This window comes from Capsicum annuum, chromosome 2 (assembly GCF_002878395.1).
Source record: "Capsicum annuum cultivar UCD-10X-F1 chromosome 2, UCD10Xv1.1, whole genome shotgun sequence".
Lineage (NCBI taxonomy): Eukaryota > Viridiplantae > Streptophyta > Magnoliopsida > Solanales > Solanaceae > Capsicum > Capsicum annuum.
This window is the reverse complement of record NC_061112.1, coordinates 135,839,690-135,859,756: the sequence shown is the minus strand read 5'-3', so window position 1 is coordinate 135,859,756 and position 20,067 is coordinate 135,839,690. Positions and strand designations below refer to the sequence as shown.

Here is a 20,067-nt window from a genome sequence, read left to right as displayed (position 1 = left end):
CGTTCTCTATTTGTAGTGTTTTGTTTTCTTTTTGGTAGTACGCTTCATCTTGCTGCTTCCTCTTAAACTTCATCTGTCATAAATGCGAGGTTTGTTCATTTTGTGGGAAGAGATTAGGATTTGTACATTTTCATCTTCTTCTAGGTGTGATGTTGATACTACTATTTGCCCAAATATTTGTTTTAAACATATTAATATTATGTATCAAATTGTGTAATAACATAATTTAAAACACGTGCAATGCGCGTACCGTGAAACTAGTTACACGCATTACATATAATAGGAATAATATTATTGTAAGACGCAATATATTACTAGTATTTACTAATTTCCTCTTAACCGTCTCCATGCTGACAACAACGCCGCAGTGCAACCAGCCTTCTATAAGTTGAATATCAAGGGGTGATACCAACATGGGTTGTGGTGCAGCAGATGGGGCTGCTTCACCCTTGACTAGAGGTCGAGGGTTCGACCCTGGGTATGGAGAAAATTAAGTTGGGAGCGTTGTCACCTTAATGGGCCCTGCAACGCACGATCCGAACTAGTCGAGGCTCCAATGCAGGCACCGGGACACCGGAGGGAAAAAAAAATCAAGGGGTGATAAAAATAAGGTAAAGTTTAGTAATAAATAACCTATAGTTTGGGGGTTGGGTAGGGGTTGTTTAGCCATTAACTCTATTATTTCATTTCCTTTTGTCTATAGAAGTGTATCCATATATGCAAGAAAATGTCAAACAGCAGCATATATTGCATATATTTGTTAAATTAATTATGGCTTTTGCATTACCATCATCACTTGTTTCAGTTTTTGACAAATCTTTTATCAAACCTTCCTCTCTTACCCCTTCTACACAGAGATTTCACAAGCTATCCTTTGTGGATCAATCCCTCAGTAATATGTATATCCCTTTTGCATTTTTTTACCCTAAAGTACAACAAAGACAAGAGTCCAAAAATTCTGATGAGCTTTCCCAGATAGCCCACTTGCTACAAACATCTCTATCACAAACTCTAGTCTCTTACTATCCTTACGCTGGAAAATTGAGAGATAACGCTACTGTTGATTGTAACGATATGGGAGCTGAGTTCTTGAGTGTTCGAATAAAATGTTCCATGTCTGAAATTCTTGATCATCCTCGTGCTGCTCATGCAGAGGGCATAGTTTTTCCCAAGGATTTGCCTTGGGCAAATAATTATGAAGGTGGTAATTTGCTTGTAGTTCAAGTAAGTAAGTTTGATTGTGGAGGAATAGCCATTAGTATATGCTTTTCACACAAGATCGGTGATGGTTGCTCTCTACTTAATTTCCTTAATGATTGGTCTAGCGTTACTCGTGATCATATGACGACAACGACTCTAATTCCTTCTCCTAGGTTTATAGGAGATTCAATTTTCTCTACACAAAAATATGGCCCTCTTATTACGCCACAAATAGTGTCCGATCTTAGTGAATGCGTACAGAAAAGATTCATTTTTCCTACAGACAAGTTAGATGCACTTCGAGCTAAGGTAAGACTACCATCACTCCATTATTGTCAGTCTTTTAAGATTTTCTTTTGCAATACATTTTTGAAATATAATAATCCACCAAATTAAATTTGTATGGAAGAATGGTTTGATTTGACACTGGGTTTTAGATAGAACGGAAGTTTTTTAGGATTCATGCGTTGCCTTAAATATGCGTAAGATTTTAATTTGTCTTCCGGTATTTTTGGTATTAACACTACCATTAGTCGTTCATTTTTGTTTGTCTAATGGTATTTTTGAAAAGAAAAACGTTTAATAGTCTTGTTGAGAAATAATAATCAAGAAAAAAAACACGTGTTTTTTATAACATTTTAATCTTTTAAATGAGATGATCATATACTGCCACATGCAGCAGGCAGAGGTCCTCAATTCGACATGTTAACAAGCCTGGGCTATTAGTCTATTTGTAGAGACTACTCTTAAACGCCTCACTTAGTTAATAGCACTTCACTTATTGGAGTCAAGGCTACTCTTGGACATGTCCTTTACTTAATAACACTCCACTTAATTATCGAACAGTAAAGTGGAAAATATAAAAGAATGCAGTAATAAATACTTCTAGTTTTTCTGAAATGACAAGGAGTACTAATTATTTTAAAATAAATTTAGTTTGGTTGACATTAATTTGGGTTTGAAGGTGGCAGTAGAATCAGGAGTAGAAAATCCAACAAGGGCAGAAGTTGTTAGCGCTCTTCTTTTCAAATATGCAACAAAGGCATCATCATCAATGCTACCATCAAAGTTGGTTCACTTCTTAAACATACGTACAATGATCAAACCTCGTCTACCCCGAAATACCATTGGAAATATCTTGTCCATGTTCTCCACAGCAGCAACTAACGAGCAGGACATTGAGTTGCCAAGTTTGGTTCGTAATTTGAGGAAGGAAGTTGAGGTGGCGTACAAGAAAGACCAAGTCGAACAAAATGAACTGATCCTAGAAGTAGTAGAATCCATAAGAAAAGGTAAAATGCCTTTTGAAAATAAGGATGGATATCATGAGAATGTTTATATTTGCAGTAATCTTTGCAAATACCCATACGACACTGTAGATTTTGGATGGGGAAGACCTGAAAGTGTGTGTATAGCAAATGGTCCCTTCAAGAATGCCTTCTTCTTGAAAGATTACAAAGCTGGGCGAGGTGTGGAGGCGCGGGTGATGTTGCACAAGCAACAAATGTCTGAATTTGAACGCAATGAGGAACTCTTTGAATTTATTGCCTAATTAATTCCAAGTTTGGGAGTAACTGGATGTTTGATTGAAGAGGGATTTTACCAAATAAAGGTAGGAATAATTTGTAATTGTTGTGTGTTTCATCAATATAATTTCAACGGAAGTTTACGGTCAACACACTTACATTAGTTTTCAAATTTAAGATGCTCTTCTAGCTCATGTAGCTAACTGTCAAAGGTTTTCACAACTAGTAGTTGGTACTCTTCCTCAATGTACGAGACAAAACAATATTGGTAATAAAACAAAGGCTAAACGTACGAGACAAAAAATATTGGCATGAGAACAACACAGAGATAATTAGAGGAAACAAAAGGGTAGGTATATAGGTGAATTGTACAATACAGGCATCAGCATATCAAAAACAAATTAACCAGCTTGGAACAGGCACATTGCTATATAGTAGTACTCCAGGGTGTAAACAAGATCCTAGAATTCAAGAACAAGCATAAGAAAACTTCTCTCAAGTGAGTTAGGCTCCAACGAGGGAATGGCGTTGTTGTACGTCCTTATGGTATGTATGACCCATCATTGTATTTTCTTAGAGTTGAAAGTTCTCCCAACCAAAATTTGCATGAACAAAATGATCTAATTCTTCTTCCCTTCGCCATATACCAAGAGCACAACAAAGACAACAAGGATTCCTGCAGTAGCAAACAAGAGTTGATCAGTGGACTGAACATGGGGGGTCCCGAATCCATTGTTTGGACTGCTATTTCCATCAGCTCTGAAGAGATAGAGAAAAACTATTCTGGGCACAATAGAGTGTTTGACTGAGTTAAAAACAAACGTAAATGATATGGACAAAGGGGAGGAGATAGAGAAGAGAGCGGATACCTATGACGAGGAAACTCCACGGTGAAATGATGCCAAGGATGCTTAGAATCAATAGAGAGAAAACTGCCTATTGCATCAGACAGACGAAAGATTTCACAATTTAGTAGATGAATACGCCAGTTCACAAAGTAATGGAAATATTGCTACTCCTACTAATTACTTTTGGCCAACAGGATCAGGAACGCCTAGAAAGTCAACTTTTGTCGGGATTAGTTAATTTTTGAGAAGCAAAAAGGGAAAAAAAACATTCCTGATGATATACTGGAAGTAGTGGATTCCATCTCCATGGCATGGCCAAACCATCATAATCAATCTCAAGTAATTTGGGATTGAGGGATAGTTGATTGATTAATATTTTGATTCAGAAAATATCACTGCTATTGTTCGAAAATAATCTACATCATTATATGAATTTAAATTCTTGAAACTTACGAAAGTTATTTTCAAAAATCTCAAATGCAAGTGTCAAATATTCTTGGATATTGCCATACAATGTTGTTCTGTGCAATAGATTGGACGGACCAAAAGAAAACGTACGAAATTTTGTATTATAATTACACTAGGAATATGTATTTTATCAGAGTAGGCAAGTCTACTCAATTCATAACCATATGAGAAAACGACCATGGCTTTGCATTAGCTTCTGAAATTAAATAGTAAGGAGTCTTTATCAATTTTTTGCTCCCACAAGAAAGGGTGTATGTATTAATAATTACCATGAGGAAGAACCGTTTAAAAAGAGATGCAGACGATTTAGAAGAACCATCCTTTGCCGACCCATGTTCAGCTCTCAGATGCGGATAGGATTCAATTGTCCTCCTTAGGCCCTCCTGAAGAAAATAGAGTCACGCCTTACAACTTAAATGAATTATGTAATGAGAATAAAAACAAAAAGAAACAGCAGAAAATGATCGATTGTAAAAAGATGAGGCTCCATGGCAAAATGGTAAATTAAATTTGTAAAAAGATATGAGGCACAAATATAACACCCGAATATCAGTGTCTTAAATGAAATATAAGTTGAAAGCCACTTTTCTCTTGCATTCACTATTAAAGGCAAAGAATATAATTTCGCAGAAAATATTTTACCATATTTTTATCACATGAAAAGATTCAAAATACCAAATAAAAAGGTTGAGACTATCTGAGATAGACATGGTATGCTCATGAGTCATGAATAACTTTCAGAATCAATTGATTGACTGTAAGGGAAATAACAGGAACCTGAAGTGTAACAATACCTAAAAACGTTGGGAATATCTGAGACAGACATGGTATGGTTAAAACAATTTTTATGAGGAACTTTCAGAATCAATTGATTAACTGTAAGGGAAATAACAGGAACCTGAAGTGTGACAATAGGTGAATATCCTAGTTGATCACTTGCTTTTGAAGAACTAAATGTTCTGCTGCGAGAGAGGAGTCTGATTCTTGAAGGAGTCAGCTGTGGGACCTTCATTCCATAAGGAGCTAACAGCTTATAAGTCAGCTCCACTAAATGTGCAATTGGCATCATAACAGATGCAGGGATCTTAATACTTGGCCTGCATACTACTAAAATTAGGAATGCATACAATACACAACAAAAGAAAAGGGGTAAGAGGGATACGGAAGACAGATGCTATCCACAAGAACATAAGGCAAACAGTGAATTTTCTTTTTTTGGATGAGGTACGGAATTTCATTAGCAGGCATCAGGGAGATGCAAGGTTTAAAAAGTACAAATGTTAGCTCCATTACAACAAATCATGCTAATACAAACAATTTTTTTTTTCTTGCCTAATCTAGTAATCCCTCACACAAACACCCCCAAACCTAAGTCTGCCATGGCCCTTTGTTTGCTTCCTCGGTGGCTCAGAACCACCAGCTCTATGGTTGGAGGTGGGAACCCCTGTTCTCTTCTTAGAAGAGATGATATTTAAAACATATGTTCTAATGGAATATTACTGCTCTGCATATCAGATGTATCTACAAATACCAATGGTAAAGAATACATAACCTCAATTGGCTAGGAATTATATAACTGTTGGTCTACAGTCACAAACTCTCGTTCTCTCTATCATACAAACATTCAGACACATCAAAATTGTTGTTCTGATGAGCAAACTGAAGATTTCTCAAGTTTGATCGTCTGCACGTAGAGACATCTCCACCCACGAAGAAAGGAGAAAGCAGAAAACATTAAGCATTATTTGGAAGAATGCTGCCCTTAATCAAAATTTAAGAAACAAAGTTTCCTTGCTCTGGATGAATCAAAACTAGGTCCCAAAGATTTCTCACAGGTACCTTCTTTAATTGTAATTTCAAGAGGGTAATAGATGAATGCAAAAATTTAATACTATTTTGTTTGATGAAGTTCCTCACTGGTTTTTCTACATGACAAAGAATATAGTTTACTTCATCTCCGAACTTGAACTTTTCCAGTAATCAAAATTCTTTTTCAGAATTACAACTAAATTGACTTAGTAAGTATAGTTCTAGGCATCAGCTAAGGAGGAATGACCCTGTAACAATATTTCAAATATTGTTCACTATAAGAAAATCAAGGTAAACATTTCAAGAAAGTAGAACAAGAGAATAGATATTAAAAAGAATAACTGTGAGCAAGAAATCTTTCAGAGCCCAAAACTTAAAATGAGAATACCTGTCATAGCCAAGACCTTCAAGAACAAGTGATACAAAGTCCCAAAACTTAATGGACTCCATGTTCGTGATGAAATATGCCTGGAAAGATCATTTATTGATCTAAGTTTTATCAAACAAATCATTTATTGATCTAAGATTTGTCAAACAAACCACACATTCAAGAACTAATAAATCTCACAACATGCTTCTCTCTTTTTTTTCAGAGACTCCAGGAGATGGAAAGAATCATGCATACTCATAAGCTTACTGCATGTCAATCATTTTGACATCTAACTTTATTTCAAAACCCCACCCCCTAGTTTTAAAGTAGAAGAAAATAAAACGGTAAGAAAAGAAGTTCCTTTACCAGCATAAGAAAAGGAAGACCAACAAGGTGGCTATTATTTCAGTGTTTGCCGCACAATTATAGGCCGGAATGCAATGGATGCACAAGTGTTATCTCTCCTAATTATTGACATAATATGATTTAAGCAACAATTTTATTTAGAAATGTTAAAGTAAGTTCTATTATCGAAAACTCAGCACTAAGATCGTGCTGATAAACTCTAGAGCAAAGATACAAAGTCTATCAACCTTGCATCTCTGGTGAAATCTATGTGCTAAGATACAAGAAGTTTGTTGGTTAGTTGTATTAAAGGACAATCTTTTGGTAATCCGATTCAACCTACTAAAAAAGACTACATTAATTAGCGTTTAGGGTAAAATTTTCAATAACAGAGAAAACACAAGAGAAACTGAAGAATCATTATCTCAATTTTGTTGATTTAACTACAGAAGAATACATTGGTATTTATACACAAGAAATATCCTACACCTTAATGTAAATCCTACAAATTAATGTGCATAATATTCTACAACTAATACTGAATATCTCTTCATGTATTCTACGTCTATTGCTACACAATATTCTACAACTAATGCTGCACAATATTCTACAATAAATGTAGTATCTAGAATATCATGCTAACAAAAAGTTCAAGAGGAAGGGAGAGAAGTAAAAAACCGTGAAACCTTACTTACAGAGAAAGAAAAAACTAATTTATGGCCACATGACAGCTGGTAATGTTAAATGTTTAGAACCCCTAGAGAATCCAGGTTTTAATGGTATCATCACTAGCTGAAATTCGCCATCATTCAAGTAAAACTTAACCTAGATAGATCAAGCTTTATTTATTTTTTTGATTGTCATGATAGCTCAAGCTTTATTGCTGCATGAGATGAGGTTGATCACTTTTTCACAAACATATCACAGTCATATAGGATGGATACAAGAAACAGATGAAACTTGAATAGAAACTCAAAATCCCCGTTGCATTGCTTAATCATGGATCCTTCCATGCATTGAGGCTACTACTAAAAAAATTTGAAGCACGAAGTGCATTTGATATTAAAGCATATGTCCAGGTCAGATTCTGTGTAGTTTCTAGTATTTGAGATTTCCCAAAATTACAGAATATGGAAAAACAAAGAAACATTACATTCCCAGAAGCTTTCTCTGCAGCTGCTCCTCCTGATGCTAGAGCTCGTTCCGCACAAACATGCGCATGTGCCACATTCTCCACGTAAGTGAAATCATAGACGTTATTTCCATCACCAATGATGAACTGCAAAATTAAGAATTAGAGAAATAAAGCTACCAGTCCACCGAATAGTGTCAGTCTTCTAGGTTAAATTCAATTTGACCATGGAAAATGCCAATAGTAATCCAATACAAAGTGCCATAGAAGAGAATGTAGAAATCACTTAGTAAGTTCCTCAAGATAGATCTGCTAATCAATGGTTTACAAGGTTCCAAGTACTACAACAGTAAGTCTATACTATTATTTACATCTAGTTTCATATCCAAAGGCCTGCATATAATGCAAATGTGACACGGACTTGAAAGATGCACGTGCAAATAAAATGAGGGTCTAAACTCACCTTAGATTTTCCAGCCCTTGCAGCTGAAACAAGTGAAGGAACAAGCAACCTATCACCAGGGCCAAAAATACTACTAGGTCTAATGCAGCATGTCATCAGCCCATTAGTACCATTTGACTTGAGAACAAGTGCCTCTCCTTCAGCTTTAGTTGCAGAGTAGGAATCATTATGCTGAATTTTTTATCAGAAACAAGAGTATGGTTATCGTCTAACCCAGTATGAGGATTATTTCTCATTCAAATGAAGTTGTTATAAATCAAACGGGAGAGCCCAACCCAAAAGACTAGCCTAATAGGTGGGAGAGCCCATTGACTTATAACCCCCTTAGCATTTCTCTTTTTTTCCAATGTGGGACATTGGTTCATTACAGAAGTACAAAGAGAACGGAGGCACTACCTTAGCAGGATATGGAAGTGATTCGTCCCCATCTACAATTCCGGTAACTCCATCAAACACCACACTGGGGGAGCTGGTGTAAATAAGTCTTTTCACTTTCAACTCAACGCAAGCGTCAATTATATTTTCCGTTCCTTCACATAGATATGCAATTGAAAAGGGAGAACTAAATCTTTCATATTCACACATACAACAAAGAGCATTAAGAAGTTGTGACAATAGCACTTCTGCCATAACATTAGGAAAGATCATTTTTTTTCTTAATAATTTTTCTTAAGGCTTTCCCATACCTTGCACATTAACCGAATAGTGGAGCTTGTGGTTGTTGATTGATGAATCTGGAGCAGCCATGTGGAAGACAACCTCAGCTCCTTCACAAGCTGCAAATATCAAATGAATGATGTTAAAGACACTACAAGTTAATAAAATGATTAATCTCCTATGCCACATTGACTCAGGCATAAATGCTTGCCAATAATTATCTGGTACAGGTGTAGCCAGGGGTATGTCAAGGTTTTACCAAGTATCTGCCGTATCTTGAAAGATGTACATGAATACTGACACTGACGTCATATTAATTTAGCACGAGTACTTTGGGGCAAATGAAAAATCCATGGCATGTAGTAATCTCAAGTACTACACTTAGAAATTAAGAAGTAGTTGGAGTAATATAAAACCAAAACACCCATATTCAAGAATCAAAAAGTTTAGATTCTTGGGTGTCAAGAACAGGTAAAGATTCAAGAAAAGACCTTTGAGGACTTGGGACTTGTCAGTAAGATCCATGGATACATATACAGCGCGACCCGATTTGAGAGCTTGTCCAAGAGTACCCTTTTCCTCATCAGGCTCAAGTTTGATTGTAGGACCCAAATCAGCAATGCGCACATTGTATATTTCATAGCGAATCAGCATTAGCACCAAATGCCTAGCAGCAAAACCTCTTCCACCAGTCACCACACACCATTTCTCTTCACCCATTTACTTCTCCTACAATGTACAATGTTAGTAGCTTGGTGATTTGGTCGGTAGGTGGGAGATTCTTGAGGTCTTGAAGGTGATTCTAAACAAGAATTGTTTATAGTTTCTTGATTGTCTGTACACTTGTATTATTAATTTATCACTGATTTGGCAGGAGTGGTATTAGTTATAATAATTTCGTCATAAAATAAAGTATTAGTTATACAATTTTTTCCGTCACATCACAGCACCACGTGCAGAACTATTTTTAATGCAGTTAAAGTAAAGTGGACTGTAGGGCGTATCTATTTTAGCCACCTAGTCCAAAATTATACACCAAAAGTAAAATGTATAATTAATATTATAAGGATATTATTAAAATAATAAAGAATAAATTGTAAGGTTTCATAAAAGTTTCTAAAAATAAACCTCACTCATGGTAACAAATAGGAAATAAACCTCACTCATAGTACAAATAGGAGAAGGAATGCATGGCACCGCATAAAACACTTTCCTACGTTCACCTCAAATATATATAATTCAACAAAAGCTTGACAAATTTTCTTCAAACAATATGGTGATCAATGGTTATTCAAGAAAAAATATGAAGAGAAGAGGAAGCAAAAGAAATAATGAATACAATTTTGGTTCTTCCATTCAATCACTTCCCAATGAGTTACTTACTGATGTTGTTGCAAGGGTTGCTTCTCGTTCATTCAAGAATTTTATCAATGTCAAGCTAAGGTGTATATACATGTTTACAAATATCTTGAATTGCTTTTTTTTTATTTTTTTATTGGTCTAACTGATTGATATTTTAGTTGCAAGGTTTTTAATGAGCTTGCCAATGAACGGCAACACTGGTAGACTTTCCAATTGCACCATGGCAAAAGCAGAGGCAAGAGAAGATTAATAAAGTTAATTCTTTCATGGAGTTATGTAGAGAATGTGGAAATACAGAAGCCTTATACAGAAAAGGCGTGGTACGTAAGAAGATTGATTGTTCTCTTTTATTGCTTCTAAAGTTGTTTTTAAATGCTGATAATGTATGAACTTAAAAATGTGTTTTTATTCTCAGGTGGATTATCTTAGAGACGATGAGCCGGAACTTGCACTGGAATTTCTGAAGGGAGCAGCAAAAGGAGGTCATATTGGAGCCTGGTATGTTGAGTCTGTGAATTCAAGCGAAAAGGGGTAATGTTGATTGGCAACATGAAAGAAAAAGAGAGGAAATTGACAAGGGCGTGTCGAAAGAGTTTGATGGAGACATTGACAGAGATTTGGGTGACTAATCCTTCAGTTTTGGAACAAAGACCCACTGGTTGCACTATGCAACATCAACAACAATTGTAGTTGTGATGTTGAAATTGCTCATCTATGTCAATGTATGACGAAATTCTATAGGCATTTCGACATGATTTAGTTGACATTTGGAAAACGATAGGTAGAACGATTGTCTGCAATATTCACCCAATTTATTTTAGCTCTACGCATTCTGTTTGGATTATACCAGACATGTTCTTCTATTGTTTCATTCTGTTATTTAAGAAGAATAAATAAGCTAGCTGGATAAGTGAATAATCATCGTTGATGTTTTGCGTATGTATTCAATCCTGCAACTTTTTGGCTCTAAACTATGTGCATAAGTTAATTTGTTATTTTCCATGTCTATTATTTGTCTTCAAAATTCATTAAATATGTACAAATTATTGATTTAGAACACCGTAAAGAATCCGATGTCATAAGTTTTAAATCCTGATTCCGCCTGGAAGTATAGAAGAGGAAAAAATGACTGTTTAAGCAAACATTGTTTACACGAACGTTAGAAGGAACTAACAGATACTGATATGTTTAGAACGGACCCTTTTTAACACTTTTGCATTGTGTTTTCTCAGGATCATCTTCAGTTCTGTTTTCTTGAGGTGAATCAAATTTTTCTGAACTCGAACCTTGAGATACAGAATGTAAGTCCAGAAATTGCTTGGATGAACCCGCGAGGATGTTCTTGACCTGATGTTGAGCCCATTAGCTCCGAAATCTAAAACACAACTACTGTATTTTGGAGAATATCAGTGTCTTAAATGAAATGTAAGTTGAAAGCCACTTTTCTCTTGCATTCCCTATCAAAGCAAAGAATATAATTTCGCACAAAATATTTTACCATATCTTTATCATATGAAAGATTCACAAAGATGTTGCAAATAGATGCAGCAATGCAGAAACGACCATAGCAATACCTAATAAAAAGGTTGGGAGCATCTAAGATAGACATGGTATGGCTAAGCAATACTCAAGAATAACTTTCAGAATCAATTGATTGACTGTAAGGGAAATAACAGGAACCTGAAATGCAACAATACCTAAAAGCGTTGGGAATATCTGAGACAGACATGGTATGGTTAAAACAATTTTTATGAGGAACTTTCAGAATCAATTGATTAACTGTAAGGGAAATAACAGGAACCTGAAGTGTGACAATAGGTGAATATCCTAGTCGATCACTTGCTTTTGAAGAACTAAATGTTCTGCTGCGAAAGAGGAGTCTGATTCTTGAAGGAGTCAACTGTGGGACCTTCATTCCGTAAGGAGCTAACAGCTTATAAGTCAGCTCCACTAAATGTGCAATTGGCATCATAACAGATGCAGGGATACTTGGCCTGCATGCTACTAAAATTAGGAATGCGTACAATACACAACAAAAGAAAAGGGGTAAGCGGGACACGGTAGACAGATGCTATCCACAAGAATATAAGGCAAACAGTGGTTTTTCTCTTTTGGATGAGGTAAGGTATTTCATTAGCAGGCATCAAGGAGATGCAAGGTTTAAAAAGTACAAATGTTAGCTCCATTACAACAAATCTTGCTAATACAACGACAGCAACATACCCAGTGAAATCCCAGCAAGTGAGGTAAAACTTTTTAAGATCAAATGTTAGCTCCACTACAACAAATCATGCAAACACAACAATTTTTGTTTTGTTTAATCTAGTAATCCCTCACACAAACACCCCAAACATGAGTCTACCATGGTCCTTTCTTTGCTTCCTCAGTGGCTCAGAACCACCAGCTTTATGGTTGGAGGTGGAGGACCCCTGCCCTCTTATTAGAAGAGATGAGACATTTAAAACATATGTTCTAATGGACAACTACTGCTCTGTATATCAGATGTATCTCCAAATACCAATGTTAAAGAATACACAGCCTCAATTGGCTAGGAATCATATAATGGTTGGTCTACAGTTACAAACTCTCATTCTCTCTATCATAGACATTCAGACACGTTAAAATAGCTGTTCTGACGAGCAAACTGAATATGTCTCAAGTTTGATCATCTGCACGTAGAAAAATCTCCACCCACGAAGAAAGGAGAAAAGCAGAAAAAATTAAGCATTATATGGAAGAACGCTGCCCTTAATCAAAATTTAAGAAACAAAGTTTCCTTGCTCTGGACGAATCAAAACTAGGTCCCAAAGATTTCTCACAGGTACCTTCTTTAATTGTAATTTCAAGAAGGTAATGGATGAATGCAAAAATTTAATGCTATTTTGTTTGATGAAGTTCCTCACTAGTTTTTCCACATGACCAAGGATATAGTTTTCTTCATCTCTGAACTTGAACATTTCCAGTAATCAAAATTCTTTTCAGAATTACAACTAAATTGACTTAATACGTATATAGTTCCAGGCATCAGCTAAGGAGGAACGACCCTGTAAAATATTTCAAATATTGTTCACTATAAGAAAATCAAGGTAAACATTTCAAGAAAAGTAGAAAACAAGAGAATAGATTTTAAAAAGAATAACTGTGAGCGATAAATCTTTTCAGAGTCCCAAAACTTAAAATGAGAATACCAGTCATAGCCAAGACCTTCAAGAACAAGTGATACGAACTCCTAAAACTTAATGGACTCCATGTTCGTGATGAAATATGCCTGGAAAGATCATTTATTGATCCAAGATTTAGCAAACAAACCTCACATTCAAGAACTAATAGATCTCATAACATGCTTCTCTCTTTTTTCATAGGGATTCCAGGACACGTAAAAAAACATGCATACTCATAAGCTTAGTGCATGTCAATCATTTTGACAGAGCTTTATCCCAAAACCCCACCCCATAGTTTGAAAGTAGAAGAAACATAGAGAGATGAAACAACTGCGTGGGCGGGTGGGAGGGGTGGGGGATTATGTTATGAACCAATTGTCCCACATTGGAAAAATAGAAAAATGCTAAGGGGATTATAAGCCAAATGGGTTTTCCCACCTATTAGACTAGTCTTTTGAGTTGGGCTCTCCCGTTTGGTTTATAATATTGGTGCTTTCATTGAGAGTCTCACGCGTTGGCCCGTGACTCGAAGTGGTGGCCTGCGCACTAGGAGTGGTGTCCTGGACCCAATGCCAGCCATGACCAACTGGGCGTAGTCGTGACCAACGAGGATCGATCCACGTGTGGGGAGCCGCGCGTTGGGCCGTGACTCGTAGTGGTGACCTGGACCCCCAAGAGGGGTGCCAGCCGTGACCAACTGGGCATAGCTGTGACCAACGAGGATCGATCCACGCGTGAAGCCATGACTCGGAGTGGTGGCCTGGACCTAAGAGGGGTGTCAGCCGTGACCAACGAGGTCGTTGGTTCTCAAGCGGAGGCGATTCTTATGAACCAATTGTCCACATTGATAAAATAGAGAAATGCTAAGGGGATTAAAAGTCAAATGGGTTCTCCCACCTATTAGACTAGTCTTTTGGGTTGGGCTCTCCCGTTTGGTTTATAACAGATTATGCTTTCTAGCTAGCAAAGGAAGGTGTCCCTATTTTGAATGCTTGCAGTAACATTAAAATGGAGAGAAAAGATGAACAGAAGTATGACTTCGCACAACGATAAGTTCCCTTACCAACATAAGGAAAGGAAGACTGACAAGGTGGCTCTTATTTCAGTGTTTGCTGCAAAATTATAGGCCCGACAGACTCTAGAGCAAAGATACAAAGTCTATCAACCTTGCATCTCTGTTGAAATCTACGAGCTAAGATAGAAGAAGTTTGTTGTTTAGTTGTACTAAAGGACAATCTTTTAGTAATTCTATGCAACCTACAAAATAAAGATTACATTAATTAGTGTTCAGATAAAATTTCAAGAGGAAGGGAGAGAAGTAAAAAAACAGGGAAACTTTACTTACAGAGAAAGAAAAAGCTAATATATGGCCACATGACAGCTGGTAATCTTAAATGGTTAGAACCCCTAGAGAATTCAGCTTTTAATGGAATCATCACTAGCTGAAATTCACCATCGTTAAAGTAAAACTTAATCTAGATAGCTCAAGCTTGATTTATTTATTTGATTGTCAAGATAGCTCAAGCTTTATTGCTGCATGAGATCATGTTGAACATTTTCTTACAAACATATCACAGTCATAGAGGATGGATACCAGAAACAATGAAACTTGAATAGGAACTCAAGTATCTCCATTGCATTGCTTAATCATGGATACTTCCATGCATCAAAGCTACTACTTAAACAATTTGAAGAACAGAAATGCATTTGATATTAAAGAATATGTCCAGGTCAGGTTCTTTTTTTTTTTTTTTTGATAACCGTGGTGTCCGGGCTAGCTTGGACGCACCTCGACTAATTCCACGAGATACCTGCCACCTCCCACCAGCAATAGGTGCCAAGTAACTCTGTCAACTAAGGCTAGAACAGATGGGAAGAAATTACCTAGTGTTTGTCTCTATTGGGAATTGAACCTGAGACCCATGTCCGAGTCAGATTCTGTATAGTTACTAGTATTTGAGATTTCCCAAAATTACAGAATATGGAAAAACAAAGAAACATTACATTCCCAGCAGCTTTCTCTGCAGCTGCCGCTCCTGATGCTAGAGCTCGTTCCGCACACACATGCGCATGTGCCACATTCTCCACGTAAGTGAAATCATAGACGTTATTTCCATCACCAATAATGAACTGCAAAATTAAGAATTAGAGAAATAAAGCTAAAAGTCAACCGAATATTGCCGGTCTTCTAGGTTAAATTCAATTTGAACATGGAAAATGCCAATAATAATCCAATACTAAGTGCCATGGAAGAGAATGTAGAAATCACTTAGTAAGTTCCTCAAGGTAGATCTCCTAATCAATGCCTTACAAGATTCGAAGTAGTACATGTTGGATTCATAGTATATGAATGAAGTGTGAATGGAAAAAATGGAGAAAAATTGTGGAAGGAAGGAGATACCAATTTAGAAGGTATACTCCCAAAGTGGAAGGTCCACTAATTCTCCCACATTGGTGGGAGAAGGAAACTTTGTAGTGTTTATATTAATGAACACTTACTCCACATGATAAGTGAGGCAAGAAAATAGAGATGCCTCGCACTGTCGTCGTCGTCGCTCGGCTCGGCTTCAGTTTTGGCAAATGATCAATGAGATCTATCTTTTTATCTTTTTGGATAAATTTTATTTGACGAAAATCTGATCTGAATATATGTAAAACACAGGAAATATTTTCTGTTGGACTCCATTTATATTCCGAAACAGTGTTTCGAAACTGTGCAGTGAAACAGTGTTTCGAAACTGTGCAAGCACTGTTTGAACTAATGCTGCTTCAGAACTGCTGTATTGTTTATGAACTGATGTACTGGTTGAACAAACTGATGCAACCATTCAGCAAAAGGACACACTTATTCATGAAACAAGATGACTGTTCAGGAAAAGATGCAATCTTTCAAGAACAGACATAAACTTACAGCAAAGGTGCAACCTTTGGATTGAACCATTGCCTCTCTTCAGAAGAGGCATGTTGTGGCTATAAATAACCTGCTTTCTTCCACGGGTTAAGATAGAAAAATTTTCAGAATTACAAGCTTCTTCTTCTTCTTAAAAATACACTTTAAATACTCTAAGTGTGATCATTCAAACCGTGAGTGTGTTCAAAGAATCCGCCTATTTGAGGTACCGCTATAGTCGGATTGAAGGCCATTTTATCCTCGGAGGAAGATTCCATAACCTCGGGTACAGTGAGGGAAATTATTCCTTAAGGAAAGTCCGTGAATTCGGACGACTTGGCCTTAACAATTTCTGTTTCATCTATATTTCTGAAATATAAAATACACCTCTTGTAAAGATCATTTTGATCTTGTGTTGAGGGTATTTGTTCAACTTCATTGTGTTCTTGTTCATACTTGAACTCGAGTTGAAGTTGTTATTCTATTATACAGATTCTACGTATCCGTATTGTGGAAAATAACAATACAACAGTAAGTCTATACTATTATTTACATCTAGTTCCATATCCAAAGGTCTGCATATAATGCAAATGTGACGAGACTTGAAAGATGCACGTACAAACAAAATGAGGCTCTAAACTCACCTTAGATTTTCCAGCCCTTGCAGCTGCAACTAGTGAAGGAACAAGCAACCTATCACCAGGGCCAAAAATACTACTAGGTCTAATGCAGCACGTCAGCAGCCCTTTAGTACCATTTGACTTGAGAACAAGTGCCTCTCCTTCAGCTTTAGTTGCAGAGTAGGAATCATTATGCTGAATTTTGTATCAGCAACAAGAGTATGTTTATCGTCTAACCTAATATGAAGACTATTTCTCATTCAAATGAAGTACAAAGAACACAGAGGCACTACCTTAGCAGGATATGGAAGTGATTCGTCCCCATCTATAATTCCGGTAACTCCATCAAACACCACACTGGGAGAGCTGGTGTAAATAAGTCTTTTCACTTTCAGCTCAACACAAGCGTCAATTATATTTTCCGTTCCTACACGTATATATATGCAATTGAAAAGAGAGAACTAAATCTTTCATATTCATACAGACAACAAAGAGCATTAAGAAGTTGTGACAATAGCACTTCTGCCATAACATTAGGAAATATCATATTTTCTTAATAATATTTCTTAAGGCTTTCCCATACCTTGCACATTAACCGAATAGTGGAGCTTGTTGTTGTTGATTGATGAATCTGGAGCAGCCATGTGGAAGACAACCTCAGCTCCTTCACAAGCTGCAAATATCAAATGAATGATGTTAAAGACACTGCAAGTTAATAAAATGATTAATCTCCTATGCCACATTGACTCAGGCATAAATGCTGGCCGATAATTATCTGGTACAGGTGTAGCTAGTGGAATGTCAAGGTTTTACCAAGTATTTGCCGTATCTTGAAAGATATACATGAATACTTACACTGACGTCATATTTATTTAGCACGAGTACTTCGGGGCAAATGAAAAATCCATGTCATATAGTAATCTCAAGTACTACACTTAGAAAGATGAATCGAGAAACATTAGCTGGGAGGATTTGGCTGGTGACATGAAACGACTATCTCCTATGTCACATAAACTCAGGCATGGATGCAGGTAAGCAGCCAGTACAGATTAATCATTTTCTTCTGCAGCTTGTAAGATTTACGTGAAATACTGATACCCATATCACATTCATATAACACACAAGTACATTGAGGCAAATATGTACTCCATCTACTAAAGTATCTCAAATGCTAAACTCAAAAAAGATGAGTCTTGAAAAAAATAGCTAGGATGATTTAGCAAAAGTATCTGATCCAAGACTTACTTTATATGAAACAATGATTCCACACTACCAAGGGTGCGGTCTAGTCGTCAATGAAGTGGTTTGAGAATCTTGATGTCTCCGGTTCAAAAACACTGGGTGATTTCCTCCTACATGTCCTAGACTTGGTATACAGAGTTACCTGTTGCTGAATTAGTCGAGGTATACAAAAGCTGATCCGAACACCACTAGAAAAAAAAAATCTACAGTGGCTAAAAACACTTGGAACCTTGCTAGTAGAAATTAACAAGTAATAAAAAACCAAAACACCCACATTCAAGAATCAAAAATTTTTTATTTTTGGGTGTCAAAAACAGGTAAAGATTCAAGAGAAGACCTTTGAGGACTTGGGACTTGTTAGTAAGATCCAAGAGTACCCTTCTCCTCATGAGGCTCAAGTTTAATAGTAGGACCCAAATCATCAATGCGAACATGACATATTTCATGGCGAATCAGCATTAGCACCAAATGTCTAGCAGCAAAACCTCTTCCACCAGTCACCACACACCATTTCTCTTCACCCATTTCCTTCTCCTACAATGTAAAATGTTTGTAGCTTGGTAATTTGGTAGGTAGGTGGGAGATTCTTGAGGTCTTGAAGATGATCCAAACAAGAATTGTTTATACTTTCTTGATTGTATGTACACTTGTATTATTAATTTATCACTCATTTTGCACGAGAGGTATTAGGTGTAATAATTTCAAAAAAATATCTTACCCCACTCTTTATCCCATTTGTTTTCAATGTTTTCGAGTACACAGAATCTGTATTTAGGTACAATAACTTCAATAAAAGTTTAAGTATAAAATAAAAATATTTATGAAGTTATACAACACCTTTAATACAAGATCAAAATGACCTTTCAAGGAAGTGTGTTTTCAGAATTTTATAAAAAAAATAGATGAAACAGAAAAAGATCAAAGTCCTTCGACTTCACAAAGTGTCCTTAAGGAAATAACTCCCTCAAGTACTCGAGGTTGCAGAATTTTCCTCCCAGGATAAAATGACCGACAATCCAATTATAGTGGTACCTCAAACGATCGAATTCTCTTCAAACTCACTCAACAATTGGAAGATCACATGGAGTATATTTTCAGAAAACAAGAAGAGCTTTATTGTAGAAAAAATTTCATATCTAAACCTGTGGATAAATGCAGGTTTATATAGCCATCAAGTGCCCTTTCCAAAAGGTGACAATAGTTCATCCGAAAAGGTGTATCCTTTAGAAGAGTCATGTCTATTCATTCAAAACATTGTGTCTTTTTTCTGAACAGATACAACTATCTGAACAGTCACTCCTTTTCCAAAATAATGTCTTTTCCTCAAAGGTTGTGTCCCTCAATTTTTCATTCACACCAATTGAACCCAACAACCCCCTACATGAATGAGGAATGATTATTCTTTATAAAACTTAACGGACAAGTATGTGATCATCAAGTAAAAACTGACTGCATCTGAATAAGTGGATTTTCTTTTGAACTTTCCGTAGTGAACATGCATCAAATGCACTCCCTCAATTAGTAGATTTGATATCTTTGAACCGTCAAGCTTTAATGTATAGACAAACATGTCACACAACCAGCCTTTTACCGTTCATGGTTCTCACGGTTCATGGTTCTCACGATTTTGTTTGTTTCAGCCATGAACATGTCCTGGTTTTATGAGAGCTTAAAGAACAGGCCTTTACTAACATTCTCCTTGAAGTGGCTTCAACTTCGCCCTTACATAGGTGATTTTTAAACGTTCAATCCCGTAGATTAAACTATTTGGTCAAATCTGTCAAATTTAGATAATCATTAAAAGACTTCACAACATAAGTCTTATCCTTGTTTACAAAATATTGTCAATATCATGAGAATGAGTTGGGTATATTGACAATGTTGAACCTATCAGACACAACTCTGTTTGATCTCCTTGAACCTAACTCTTGGAATCTCCAGTCTGCTAGATAGATTTACAATCATACTGACTTG

The 20,067-nt window shown here is 36.4% G+C and overlaps 3 protein-coding genes and 1 pseudogene across 3 annotated transcripts; 2 read left to right on the top strand and 2 right to left on the bottom strand.

Annotated features, from left to right (window-relative positions):
- Nucleotides 1-420: 420 nt before the first annotated feature.
- LOC107859692 (acyltransferase Pun1) lies at nucleotides 421-2,876 on the top strand. Its single transcript, XM_016704776.2, has 2 exons — nucleotides 421-1,509; nucleotides 2,165-2,876. The coding sequence occupies exons 1-2, from the start codon at nucleotides 718-720 to the stop codon at nucleotides 2,750-2,752; spliced, it is 1,380 nt and encodes a 459-aa protein (XP_016560262.2). The 5' UTR covers nucleotides 421-717; the 3' UTR covers nucleotides 2,753-2,876.
- Nucleotides 2,877-3,058: 182 nt separating this feature from the next.
- On the bottom strand, nucleotides 3,059-9,751 carry LOC107859693 (3beta-hydroxysteroid-dehydrogenase/decarboxylase). Its single transcript, XM_016704777.2, has 10 exons — nucleotides 9,310-9,751; nucleotides 8,848-8,937; nucleotides 8,558-8,691; nucleotides 8,162-8,332; nucleotides 7,720-7,845; nucleotides 6,240-6,319; nucleotides 4,941-5,139; nucleotides 4,312-4,425; nucleotides 3,596-3,662; nucleotides 3,059-3,402 (listed from the first exon to the last, which is right to left on the bottom strand). Exons 1-10 carry the CDS (start codon nucleotides 9,536-9,538, stop codon nucleotides 3,347-3,349), a joined length of 1,266 nt encoding a protein of 421 aa, XP_016560263.1. The 5' UTR covers nucleotides 9,539-9,751; the 3' UTR covers nucleotides 3,059-3,346.
- Nucleotides 9,752-10,091: 340 nt separating this feature from the next.
- On the top strand, nucleotides 10,092-10,715 carry LOC107858252 (putative F-box protein At1g67623). The gene is made up of 3 exons (XM_016702937.2): nucleotides 10,092-10,263; nucleotides 10,385-10,500; nucleotides 10,596-10,715. Exons 1-3 carry the CDS (start codon nucleotides 10,092-10,094, stop codon nucleotides 10,713-10,715), a joined length of 408 nt encoding a protein of 135 aa, XP_016558423.2.
- A 547-nt stretch (nucleotides 10,716-11,262) lies between these two features.
- LOC107859691 lies at nucleotides 11,263-18,737 on the bottom strand (annotated as a pseudogene).
- Nucleotides 18,738-20,067: the final 1,330 nt, after the last annotated feature.

What these genes read in the sequence shown, in the direction of transcription:
- LOC107859692 (XM_016704776.2), top strand. Translation starts at nt 718, where the DNA reads ATGCAAGAAAATGTCAAACAGCAGCATATATTGCATATATTTGTTAAA. An exon ending in TAGATGCACTTCGAGCTAAG is followed by an intron (nt 1,510 to 2,164) that starts GTAAGACTACCA and finishes TTGGGTTTGAAG; the next exon opens with GTGGCAGTAGAATCAGGAGT.
- LOC107859693 (XM_016704777.2), bottom strand. Translation starts at nt 9,538, where the DNA reads ATGGGTGAAGAGAAATGGTGTGTGGTGACTGGTGGAAGAGGTTTTGCT. An exon ending in CACTTCCATATCCTGCTAAG is followed by an intron (nt 8,333 to 8,557) that starts GTAGTGCCTCCG and finishes TAAAAAATTCAG; the next exon opens with CATAATGATTCCTACTCTGC. An exon ending in GAAGGTCTTGGCTATGACAG is followed by an intron (nt 5,140 to 6,239) that starts GTATTCTCATTT and finishes AGTAGTATGCAG; the next exon opens with GCCAAGTATTAAGATCCCTG.
- LOC107858252 (XM_016702937.2), top strand. Translation starts at nt 10,092, where the DNA reads ATGGTGATCAATGGTTATTCAAGAAAAAATATGAAGAGAAGAGGAAGC. An exon ending in TATCAATGTCAAGCTAAGGT is followed by an intron (nt 10,264 to 10,384) that starts GTATATACATGT and finishes CAACACTGGTAG; the next exon opens with ACTTTCCAATTGCACCATGG. An exon ending in CCTTATACAGAAAAGGCGTG is followed by an intron (nt 10,501 to 10,595) that starts GTACGTAAGAAG and finishes TTTTATTCTCAG; the next exon opens with GTGGATTATCTTAGAGACGA.